This window comes from Molossus molossus, unplaced genomic scaffold, assembly GCF_014108415.1.
Source record: "Molossus molossus isolate mMolMol1 unplaced genomic scaffold, mMolMol1.p scaffold_m16_p_15, whole genome shotgun sequence".
Taxonomy (NCBI): domain Eukaryota; kingdom Metazoa; phylum Chordata; class Mammalia; order Chiroptera; family Molossidae; genus Molossus; species Molossus molossus.
The window spans coordinates 54936118-54948644 of record NW_023425350.1 but is presented as its reverse complement, the minus strand read 5'-3'; the positions used below and the strand labels follow the sequence as shown (position 1 = coordinate 54948644).

The 12527-nt window shown below is 47.3% G+C and overlaps 1 protein-coding gene across 4 annotated transcripts in view; it reads left to right on the top strand.

The window, feature by feature from the left end:
- SLC4A5 (solute carrier family 4 member 5) overlaps nt 1–9489 on the top strand; it is a 101761-nt gene extending 92272 nt beyond the window's left edge. For 3 of the 4 annotated variants that reach the window (XM_036262624.1, XM_036262626.1, XM_036262622.1), the window contains 5 exons: nt 2019–2087; nt 2691–2864; nt 4072–4227; nt 7300–7367; nt 9324–9489. In XM_036262624.1, the coding sequence (XP_036118517.1) occupies nt 2019–2087; nt 2691–2864; nt 4072–4227; nt 7300–7367; nt 9324–9489 (633 nt within the window). Of the gene's footprint in view, nt 1–2018; nt 2088–2690; nt 2865–4071; nt 4228–6034; nt 6120–7299; nt 7368–9323 lie in introns of all 4 variants that reach the window. The other variant, XM_036262625.1, reaches the window with a different exon arrangement.
- Nucleotides 9490–12527: the final 3038 nt, after the last annotated feature.

Sequence of the window (12527 nt, the reverse complement as noted above, 5' to 3'; positions counted from 1 at the left end):
AATCAGTCACTGGAAACTAGATTATCTAAGATTTAGCTCAGTTCTCCCGTTTTTGTTTTTTTTTTAATCCTCACCTGAGGACATTTTTGCATTTTTATTTTCAGACAGAGCGGGAGGGAGAGAGGGAGGAAGAGAGAGAGAGAGAAACATCGGTGTGAGAGAGACATATTGACTGGTTGCCACCTGCACAACCCCAACTGGCGCCGGCGACAAACCTCAACTGAGGTACGTGCCCTTAGTGGGAACTGAACCCGGGTCTCTCTGGTCCACGGACTGACACTCTAACTGCTGAGCCAAACCGGTCAGGGCTCAGTTTTCCTGTTTGATGTGGTTTTCGCACTCATTAGGGCAAATATTTATTGATTTTAGAGAGAGAGAGGAAGGGAGAAACATCAATTGGGTGCTTCCTGCACACACACACACCCTGACTGGGAGGAACCCCGCAACCTGAACATGTGCCCTGACTGGGAATTGAACTGGCGACCTTTCTGTGCACAGGACAACCCTCAACCGAGCCACACCAGCCAGGGCAGGACAACAGGAACTTTTAAGCCATCTTAAATTTGTGTTATTACAGATAATTGCTGTCTTTTGTTTAAGATTTTATTTTTCTCTCAATTGTTCCCACTTTAAGAATGACTAGGACATGCCCTGGCCGGTTTGGCTCAGCAGTTAGAGCGTCGGCCTGCGGTCCGGAGAGACCTGGGTTCGGTTCCCGCTAAGGACATATATCTCGGTTACGGTTTGTCCCCCACCCTGGATGGGTTGTGTCGGTGGCAACCACTCAATGTGTCCCTTTCACGTCGATGTTTCTCTCTCTCTCTCCCTCCCACTCTATCTGAACAAAATATCGAAAAATGTCCTCGGGTGAGAATAAAAAAAAAAAAAAAAGAATGACTAGGACAGTGTTGTTCATTTAAATGTTCACCTTGTTTTATAATTAGGTAAACATCTCCTAAGCCGTGTACAGGTCGGATGGTGCTATGGCCCCCCTATCTTTTCTTTCACTTCAAATGTTTTAGATTCAGGTTTACAGCATATGGGTCCAAACCGCGCTTTATATTTAAAAAATGAACACAGTCTAATTTTATTTTAAGAGAGAATGTTTATTTGGTTGGATTTATTGACATTCTGAAATAGTATCTGACAGCTGGGCGTGGTACTTGGGTGCTCCCATGTGTTCCAACACAAAGACCCCAGGGGCGAGGCAGAGCGGCCCGGTTCGGTTCGCCGTGGCAAGCCGCAGGTGCAGATAAAGAAAAAAAAAAAAAAAGTAGAAACAGAGCTTAGCGAGACAGTGGAGAAATACCTCAAAAGGCCTCTAAAGAGACATAATGATGACTGCAAAACAGTACCAATGATATGATCCCGTTTCTGAAAAAGCAAGCAATCTACCTGTGAGCGTGATTGGAAGGAAGGATACTCACCAAACCACTAGTGGTTAGTTGGTGATTAGTGGTGGCTGGTATAGACACTGTTTTGTTTCTTCTTCTTTCTTCTCTCTTATGATTGTGTGAGATGCATGAGTTGTGTTTATCAGCAGGTACTCCCAGCTGATGTAGGTCAGCTCACTCAGGTCCCCAGCTCCCTTCAAGCTGAGCAATGTAGCTTTGGGGCCCCTCAGCTGGGGCTGGAGGTGGGAAGGGACAGGCAGGAGTAAGCAGGGTGCTTTCTGGGGAGCTTCCCCATTTTTCGGAAGCTGTGTCTTCAAACCACATGGCTTCTGCAGGGCTGGAGCAGGGGACCAGGCTGGGAGAGCAGCTGTGCCCTGGGCTGGCTACCCCAGCGGGGGAAGGCGGCAGAGAGCCCGGAGACCGTCTCCCTCCCCGCTGACACTCTGGCTCCAGGTCTGCTCTCAGACCCTCCGTTCCTGCAAACCTCCAGCTCCTTCGCCGCCTGGGCAAAGCCGAGGCAGGCCAGGCTGCCTCTGTGACTTGGCAGACACCTTCATACAGAACAGGGCCGCTCGCCACGGGCAGAGGCTCGGTCCAAAGCTCTGCTTCCCTCTCTCGTTCCAGTACATCCCCATGCCAGTGCTGTACGGAGTCTTCCTCTACATGGGCGTGGCCTCCCTGAATGGCATCCAGGTAAGGCCTTCCCCTTGGGTCAGCACTCCAAGTCTGGGTCCATGTCACCAAGACCCCAAGTACTCATTTTCCTTAATGAAACAATGATGGTAATAGTAAGACTACCGTTTACTATGTGCCAAGTAAAATAACCATACCAGGCACTTTATAGGTGTTATATGATTAAATCTGTATAAGTAGGTCCTCTCATACCAGTTTTATAGATGAGGAAACTGAGGCTCAGAATTCAAAACCCAGGTGGAGCCAACGTCGAGGAGCATTTCAGTACACCTCTAACACATTTTGTTTCATTCTTTATTTACCACGATACACCAGGATGTTTTGAATTATTTGTGTTGCAGTGAAGTTGGATTTTCTTTCACCGTGGACAGTGCTCATTTGGGGCCAGCTCCAGGGCACAGCCCTCACCCAGGGCCCACGCCGCCTCCCCTAAGATCTCGCTCTGTGTCTTCCTCTGCCTCCAGTTCTTTCTGTGCGTCCTTAACGCCTGACCAGGGGCTCCCTTCTATGAGGCCCACTGCAGCACCCTACCCCCCATCCCAAGCCCCCAGCAGGGCCACCTGGGTCCCCACTGCTGGCTGAGCCTCGTGCTGTCCTCACCAGTTCTGGGAACGCTGCAAGCTGTTCCTGATGCCGGCCAAGCACCAGCCGGACCACGCCTTCCTGCGGCACGTGCCCCTGCGCCGGATCCACCTCTTCACCCTGGTTCAGATTCTCTGCCTGGCAGTGCTCTGGATCCTCAAGTCCACCATGGCCGCCATCATCTTCCCAGTCATGGTGAGGTGGGGCTGCCTGCCCTTCCCGTCAGAGGGATTCGGCCTGGGTGGGTGTCCCCGGGAGGTCCCCCCTCGCTTTCTCCTTCCTGATGGCCTGACTCTATCATCGGCAAGCACAGGACAAGACTGGGGTTGAGTCCAGGCCAGGTGGGACAGGGGAGCAGAGCGGAAGGCAGGGGAAGAAGGTCTGTGTGGTGGGTGGTCGTGGTGGGTGGTCGGGTCCTGCAGTGACAATTCGCACTCCCACCTACACTCAGCTCAGGTGACAAAGCTCAGTGAGAATGCAAACGTCACCCGACCTCCCCCACTCTGGGGCAGGATCTGGGCAAGTGCGACAAGGAGACTAAGGTCCCCACTGCTGAAATTCAAACCAAGTGCAGAAGTAGATTGTGCTAAATAGAAATCCTTCCATCATTCAAACGAACTGAATTCAAAAAGCTAAATGGGGGTTGGGAAGAACTAGAATCAGAGATCAGGAACCTCAAAGTCCAGTGTCATTTACATGACTTTTGCGGGAAGTACATGAGTTCTGTGACTATTCTGGCAAATTTTATGTTATGTTGAAAGTACTCCAAAATAAAAAGTAAAAAGAAGAAAAAAAGCTCAAGACATGTTGCGTCAGGCTCCGGGATTACTCCAGCCAAGGGAAGTGGCCCCAGGCCCCCTGGGGGTGCCGTGAAGAACACTCCGGGAAAGTCCTTGGGGGAGGAGGGGCTCAGCCTGCAGTGCTGGAGCTGGGGCCAAAGTGAGACCCAGAGGCAGGATTTGCAGTGTGTAAATTTCTACATAAGAGATTTTTGACCCGGGCTTCTCATCAGGGTCCCCCAGCACCCAGCACCCAGCACCCAGCACCCAGCACCCAGCACTGTGTGTGTTAACAGCCCGCTGGGTGATTTGATGCATGCTCAAGTTTGGGGATCACTGATTTAAAGAATAACTGTAGTCCTCCGCCCATGGGCTCACTGGGCTCCCCACCTCAGCCATTGCAGGCTCTGTCCCTCCGGGTCACAGGTAGGCACATTGCCACTCCACTGAGGGAAGCCAGATGGGATCCAAGGTGGGCAGGAGGTGAATATTGATGTGTGGGAGCTTTGAGGTGGCTCCAGAGACACTGACCAGAAAAAGTCCTTGAACTTGGCTGACTAAGGGAGAAAAACTGCCCAAGTTTGGGAACTTGAGCCTGCCATTTTCTCTGAACTCTCACCCAGATCCTGGGCCTCATCCTTGTCCGAAGGCTGCTGGACCTCATCTTCTCCCAGCATGATCTGGCCTGGATTGACAACATCCTCCCAGAGAAGGAGAAAAAGGAGACGGATAAGAAGAAAAAGAGAAGGAAAGGGGCCCACGAGGACAGTGACGAGGAGGTGGGGAAGATGTGAGGCCTGGGCCCAGGGGGAGACTGAGACCCTCCCTCCCTTCTGCCAGGGCCAGGGCCAGCTTCTCGGGCCTGCAGTGGCCCAGTCCAGGATGAGCCAAGGCTTCTACTCATCTTGGTCTGGGATGCTGAGAGCTTGTCTGTCTATGTGAATATCCTCAGGGTGGGCCAGAGTAAAAGTTGCCAAGCCCAATCTTTACCATTCCCGTGGGCTCTTGGGGTCAATACCGACAGCAGTGCAGTCCCCTGGGAACAGGGCAGAACCTGACTGCATCATGGAGGCTATGAGGACTGACTCCAAAGAATGGAGCAGGCTGGGGTGAGGGTCTTATGGGAGCCCACTAGTAGACTGGACTCCTGGATAGGCAGAAAGACAGGGGCCAAGGTTTGCTTGGCCCTGACCCTGGGGTGTCAGGGAGGGAGGTGGGGGAAGAGGCATGTGTCCTCTGGGAGGAGGGTGGGTACATTCCCCAGATGCTGCAGCTACCCAGTTGCCCTGACTGTGCCTCCCTGTTCCTGTCTCCTCCCCATTTCCCGCACAAACACTCAGGAAGTCAGCAGACAAGCAGTCCAGAACTTACAGTAAATCACAAGATGTTAGGCAGAAAGAATGTCTAGTTCAAGTGCTCATTACAGATGATGAAATTGTTCCCTAAAAGGGAAGTGATTCATCTAAGATTGACATATAGCTAAATGTCTTAGACTTAGAGGAATTGAGAAATACCATTTCTGACTTTAAATGTTGTCATTTTCAGTATATTAAGCGGCCCATGACATCTCCTAATACTATGCCTGGCTCTCATTCTCCCAATTTGACCCAAAACCACATCCCTACATCATCCTTGATTTGTTCTCCTAGTGATCTTGCCTTTGCAGATCAAAACTGTTCTTAAGCAAATCCTTGCTGACTGATTGGTGGTGATTCAACCATCTTCTGATGGTAGTGAGACCAAAACTCCCCTGGTCATTAATTTCTATCCTCTTCCAGGAAGGGAGGAGGCCCATCATTCATTCACATTTTTCATTGGTGGTTTAGATGATTTGCAGATAGTTTCTGAGAATGAAGTCTAAGTGTCTTTTAAAGCCAAATACTTATTCTTTCATTGATTCATTCAATAAATATTTAAGTGACTACCATGTGCCCAGAACTATTCCAGGGTTGGGGGGGAAATACGTCTCTGGATTATACGATATATTCAATGGAAAATGAAATTCAATTCCTTTTTTTTTTTTTTAATCCTCACCTGAGGACACTTTTGCATTTATCTTCAGATAGAGTGGGAGGGAGAAAGGAAGAAAGAGAGAAGCATCGATGTGAGAGAGACATATCGAGTGGCTGCCACCCACATGACCCCAACCAGGGCCCCAGGGCCGGGGCCAGGGCCAAACCACAACCAAGGTATGTGCCCTAAGGGGAACCGAACCCGGGACTCTCTGGCCCACGGGCTGAATCTCTAACCACTGAACAAAACTGGCCTGGGCAGGATTCAATTCCTTTTACACACATCCTTACACAGCTATCAGGTGAGATTCACTCCCAGGTGACTGGTTACTGTGACAGTTGAAATGCTTCTGAGTAATGTTCCCGGAAGAGCTCCATATTGCCTAGGACAGCAGACTAACTGTGTGACGACCCCTCAGTGGGCCCAAGAGTATTTGCAGCACCCCTAACTGTTTAGCACGATGTGAAGATGGTAGTTTGCACACTGTGGATGTATTTTCCATCTTGGCAAGAAAGCCAAAGAAAGCTGTAGTATTGGTGGTGTTTATCGGCTTTTCCCACTGTTTCTCTCCAGCCCCAGTTCCCTCCTCCCTCAGTTATAAAGATTCCCATGGAAAGTGTACAAACAGATCCCCAAAATGGTATCCACTGCATTGCCAGTAAGTAAAACACACGGTGTCTCTCTCTTCCTTACTACTAACCCTCCACCTCTTCCTCAAGGAACTTTTTAAAAAAATGTTTTTATTGATTTTTTTAGAGGAAGGGAGAGAAACATTCATCAGCTACCTCCTGCACGTCCCCTCCTGGGGATCAAGCCCACAACCTGGGCATGTGTTCTGACCAGGAATCAAGCCGGGACCTCTCAGTCCATTGGGCAATGCTCAATCCACTGAGCCACACTGGCCAGGAGGAACTTCCACCTGTAATTCAGGGGATCTAATGTTCTTAGGTGCTAGAGGACCACGGTGCTAGGCAAGGTTCAGGCAGAACTGGGCCATGAGAACTGGGACTCCAACCAGATGGAAATCCCGAATCAACCCTGCAGACTCCAGCCGCCAATCTTCGCCTTAGGCAGTGCCTCCCACTCCCCCCCCCCCCCCCGCCTGTGGCACCACCTGGCCCCCTCTTGCATTGTTACTGGCCACACTGATCCAAACACGACCTGCTGAGCCTCCTTTGTGTCTCAGTAATTGCTGAGCCGACTGAGAGCTCAAACCCAAGCTGAGCTGTCCTTAAGAGAAACGAGTAGCTTCACATTTGGATTATAACTTAGTTAGAAGGTCCCACGAGTCGGGCTGTGATTCTGTACAAATCACAAGCATCTTATACCTGCTGAAAGGGAGGCTGCCTGGGAGGGTGCAGAGTTGCCTATGAAGATCCGGGGGGATTCTGTTGCTGCCCTTACCCGCTCCCAGACTCAGCTCCCTATTGGTAGACAGGCCTGTCATTGAGAAGACACATCATGAGATCCCAACCCGTGTCTGCCACTTTCCTCAAAGACCCAGATTAGGGATCCTGCCAACCCCAAGGGCCTATGGAGGGCTTTCCACCACAGTCTCCGTCAGAGATCCCTCTTCCATTTGTATAATTCTCACCCTTTCTCACTCTTTCCTGGCCCTCCCCATACCTCCCACCATGTAGCCTGGCTGAGCCTTTAATGAAGGAATAACTAAACCATCCACCCCTGTGAGGGCCTCCCTGCATCCTCTTGTGTAGTGTTGGCCATGGAGCTAGAGAATAGAAAAGAGAAGAAAGGGGTGAGGGAAGCACTAGAAAAAGGGGATCTCTTCCAGTGTAGTCCTCAAACCTCCACATCTGACATTTTAATTTTCCTGCCAGGAAAAAGATCTTCCAGTTGGAGTTTCTCACTCTGATTCTTCCTTCAGTGACTCAGAACTTGATCGAAGGTAACAGCCATGAAGTGTCCTCCTTGGGTGTTGGATGAGAAACTAAACAGTGGCTGGAAGGTTGAGGGACTAGGATGTCCCAGGCCAGCCAGTGTCTCGGTAAAAGGCCATTTGGTCCACCGCACAGGAAAAGCCTGACAGGCCTGACCACTGGTGTCCAGTAACAAATCTGTCCTCTTACTGACATAAAGACATGATTACAACACACAAAGGTATTCAACTTTAGAAAAGGACCTTATTACAAAATATTAGGTAAAACGAAAATTAAAATACTGATAGAAAACAACATAGAGGAAAACCAGATATGACAAGTATATATTATCAAAAGCCAGGATAAAGAAACTCTAAGGGTCAAAACATCAGGTAATCTAACGCTCTGTAGAATAAACTAACAGCATGGTTAATTAGCAAAGGCCAGAGAGGGTATCAAGAAAAGCTAACTAAATAGCGAAGATTAGGTGGAGGTAAGAACAGTCCAGAAAGGATTCAAGGCCTGGTTCCCAGGAGTGCCTTGCCAGCCATGATTCCTACCTGTTCTAAACGAGAAGCCCCCCATGCACAAGGTGGGACTACTTGATGGTTGAAAACAAGGGGGGGGGGGGCTCAAACATGGAGCGATTCAGAGGCAAGAAAGTCTGCCTCAGTTATTACTAGGGAAGATGGTGGTCCTGCCCTCACACTGTGCCCTCAGCAGGACAGAAATCACTCTGTACTGGGTCAAACAGTAAAAGCATAAGCTATTCAAAGTCTACAGGCAGATACACCCCCACTCACATGGCACTCTCTCAGTTTAGGAAACAGGTACGGGAACTTCTTAGTTACAAGTCAGAGCTGTTGTCACACCAGCTGAGAGGAAACAGCACCAGGACAAGCCTCTAGGCAGTGGATTCAAGGCTGCCCCAGCTCAGGAGTGTCTTACGTACGCATTAGTCTCTGCCTGCCTTCGCATCCCACCTCCCTGACCAAGGCTCTTATACCCTTCAAGTCACTGACCTTTACATCTAAATGTGTTAGGAGAAAAGCAGTCGGTCTACCCTGATTTATTTTCATTTTAAAATAGCCTGCATTAAGCTGAATCTACAAATGCCCCAATTTCAGTCAGCGGAGAGAGAATTTGGACTAAGACAGGGCATTTCAAAAACCCTGTTAAATTACACAAAGCGTGGGACAAGTTCAGAAATGTAGCACATTTGGTAACTGCTAGCACCATCCAACTACACTGGTGTTTTACTGAATCTATGGAAGCAGATGGAAGCAGAAACCACTAAGGAGTAGGCTTCAGTTTCAGTGAAGAAAAAGGCTCAGCAACATGATCTAATTGAACAAAGGTTAAGCATCATGATCTACCAGGCAGGATGCTTAATCCCTGGAGATACAGAATGACAGGCACGTGAACAAAGACACCCAGCACCTGGTGCCAAGAACAATGGAGCACACGTAAGAAAAAGAACAGTGGTCTAAGGGACGATTTTGCCTTATCTGGAGCGCCTAGGAATGACAAACAGGAGTCTGCTAGATAGAGTGGAGAGGAGAGAGAAAAGGGCATTTCAGGCCACCAGAACAAGCCGGAAATACCATTTGAAAACACACACACTCAGGGCAAAGAACGCAGAGATGGATGGAGCAGTCAAACTACAAGTAAACAGGAAACTGAGCATAGAAGCTTGGATGTTATGTTTTGAACAGTGGGCAACTATGGCAAAATTGAAGCAGGGGAATCACAGAGATTTGTGATCCGGATGGTTCACTGTGGCAGCAATATGAATAGGTTGAAACGGGGCAAGACCAGTACTGACTACAGCTGAAGGCCAGCACACAAGACACTGCTAGTTCCCACGATATGTTAAGATTCCATGAGCAAGGACAGAACTACCTGCATCAGAGCCCTGCTCTGGGGGATAGCACAGAAAAACACCCAGCTAGCAAAATCATGTTCCCCTTCTTTTTCTCCTTCAGCATCACCTTGCACTTCAAAATTTCCTGTCCAGCTTCACCTGCTTTCAACTACTCTCAGAGTCCAGTGTTCATGGTGCCACAGGTGAAGATAGAGATGGAGTCAGACTGTGACTTCACAGACATGGACACATATGGAAGAGAAGCTGCCAGCGAGACCACCCTCTAGGTCCTAGAGGACACGGCGTCCCCAGAGGGCACAGAGGGAGGGCACTGTTTAGTCTTCATTGTGAGGGTCTGGGCCACAACCCTGAACTTCTCTGAGCCTGTTTCCTTATTTACCAAACAGAGTCATTATTCTACTTGATAGAAAACTGGAAATCTGTTGATAAAAAGTACTACTTAGGTACAAAACTCTCCCCTTCCTTTTGTAGGTATAACTAAAGTGAAATGTTATATACCTTATTATAAAATGCAGCCCAGCGTAGAAATTGTAACATTTATTTTGAAATGAAAAAAAAAAAAAATGCTTATCTCCCAGAACTGTAGTTAAAGGGGCAATAGTCTATGTTTATTGAAAATAAATGATCAGTTGAGAATTTTTTTAAAGGTTAGATTTTAAAGTGTCTAGATGATTTTGAAAGAATTATTAAAATACCCATACTTCAATAGAGCAAGGTTGGAAAATCCATCTTGTAATTTTGCATATTAAGAAATGCTTAAAGGTACTGTCTTTTCTCTCCATTTCATTCCATGTACTAAGAATCGCATGAAAAGTCTGAAGTATCTGCATTATGGGCTTTGCTCCAGCACAGAAGTGTTACTGTGCTTTCCCAGATTGAAAAGCCATTTTCAAAAGTCTGTCAATGAAAGAACAAACACATTTGAGTGGATAATTGTTTTTAAAATAAAACTTCTTTTTAGAGTAAAATCTGTAATCATGTTAAATCAACAAAATGATCCTTCGAATTAATATCACTTGCTTTTCTTGCCCAGAATCAGATTTCTGGGCATATGGGCAGATCCTTCCTGCAAGTTTTCAATGGCCTGATTTCCAGAGTCAAATTCCTATTTACATGGCAAAATTCCTATTTACACTGCATGTTAGGCAGAGCTGATGTCAAATTTTGGAAGCTTATAACTTTGAAGACTAATACTTCAAAGGAATGATTGGAAGCAAGTTGGGTAGATTAAAACCCCTTGTTAATGAAGCAGACCTTGTTTCCTCAAGAAACAAGATCAGTCTTTATCTTCAATCCACATTTAACAAATGCCAACCCTGTTTTTATTTAGCAACTACTATGTGCCTAATAACCACACTGCATCTGACATAAAACAACTATAGATTTGAATCTTGAGTAAATCTCTCTGGTTAGAGTTATTACATTTACTCAAGATGACAAATACAGGTGCTTTTTCTTTATTTCTTCCTGTTTTTTGTTTTTGTTTTTTGTTTTTAAGACAAATGACACTAGATCATTAACACCTTGAGTCACCAGGACAGTTAAATGTCTGTAATTCCCAAAGCCCAACACAGTGACTGGCCCATAGAACGCTCTTGTTTATTAAATTAAATCTCAGAGCTCCTTTCCAATGGATACTGCCAAGAGGTAAAGGTCTAAGCCTCTACCACTTCTGACAGCAGAAGAATGATTTAGCTGCTCACCAATCCAGAACCATCACCTAAGTTTAAGTATAAATTCTTTATCTTCATCTGTACCTATCCTGGGAAAGCTAACAATCTAACCTTAACATTTCACTTTTAAAACTTGGCTGATTTTCAATAGCACTTTGTCCAAATTAAATTGTAGAAATGTTATGGATTCAGGAGTCAATGTGCAATCAAACGGAAAAACTACAATGTTAAGGTTGTTTTTGTTTTTGTTTTTTTGGTAAATTGATCACTGTAATTTTCACCTTATATATCATTTATATTTTGTATATACATGAACATTTTAATTTTGATAGCTTTTAACTGGTTGACATATTACTTCTCCATGAAGGTCAGTCCTTTTTTCCACTTGTAACTGCAATTCAATAAATATAATCCTATCTGCTCATCTTGCTCCATGTTGAATAATTTAGGTAAGTCAACAGGCATGTCTTAGGGACACCAGCTACTACTTCTCACTCACAGAAACATCATCAGCAAACTATCATTGTCTTTCATCTCCAGGAAATTATCAAAAGAATAAAGGCAGCTGGCAGAGGAATAGGAGGGAATAGGTCAACTCCCCATTGTTCTCCCTCTGCCTGAGTGAAAGCCCAAATATCCAGTCCTGGTGGAGAATACTCAGGGAAGGACCTAGCCTAGCCGCCAAATGTACACAGCCAATGCATTCCGATCTGTCAAATCAAACATACCAATTAAAAAATGTGTACACACACACACACACATATATTAGAGAGAGAACTTGGGAAGCACATCAAGTCCTTTGTAAACTAAACAATGTATAAATTGAATACATGGTTTAGAAAAGACGCTGACAAGACTAACAACTTAAAGGAATTTTACAGATTAAGGTCCTGGCTTAGCACAATCTGTTGGAATGTTAAGACTAAATGAAGAGCAGTGAGGAAGATGGCTGCGGGCAGGACCGGAGGGAGGGTGAGTGTGTGAGAGAGTGAGCGAGGGTGTGAGAGAATGTGAGTGGATGTGAAGGTGGATGACCAAACCCGAGCAGTGCAGAGCCGCAGAGCAGAAGGTTCCTGTGCTGTGGACGAGAGCAGCAGGCTACCATGGTAAGCGGCCCTTCAGGGCGCTTCTCCCCACACTGGAGATCCCACCATTTTGGAAGAACCCGGGTCTTCCCTGGGAGGAGGCAATGGGAGCGGCTAGGGCCCAGCAACCTGAGCCCATCAGCGCACCTGACACCATCGGACCAGTGGACACTCTGTGTCAACACAGACCAGTGCACAGTAGTGGAGCTGCCAAGGTGCTGGTCACAGAAGCTGCAGACAGCCCGGAGCCCAGCACCATCCCCCACAGTAGCAGCCCCATCAGAGTCCAAATATACCCCCAGCAACAGAGGCTGGGGAGCAGACATCCATCCCCAGGCAACAGAAGCACAGGTCAGCAGCTGAGACCCATCCCCAAAAACCACAGCAAAAGCTGAGCAGGATTTGAACCCCACAAGGCAGCAGCAATCCCCAGCCGCCAGCAGTGGGACCCGGGGCTCCACAGAGGCCTGTATGGTCAAGTAGCTCACAAGAGCAGTGGGAGGCCGAAACCCAAGAGAGACTGGTGCAATCCAGCTGCCCACCCAC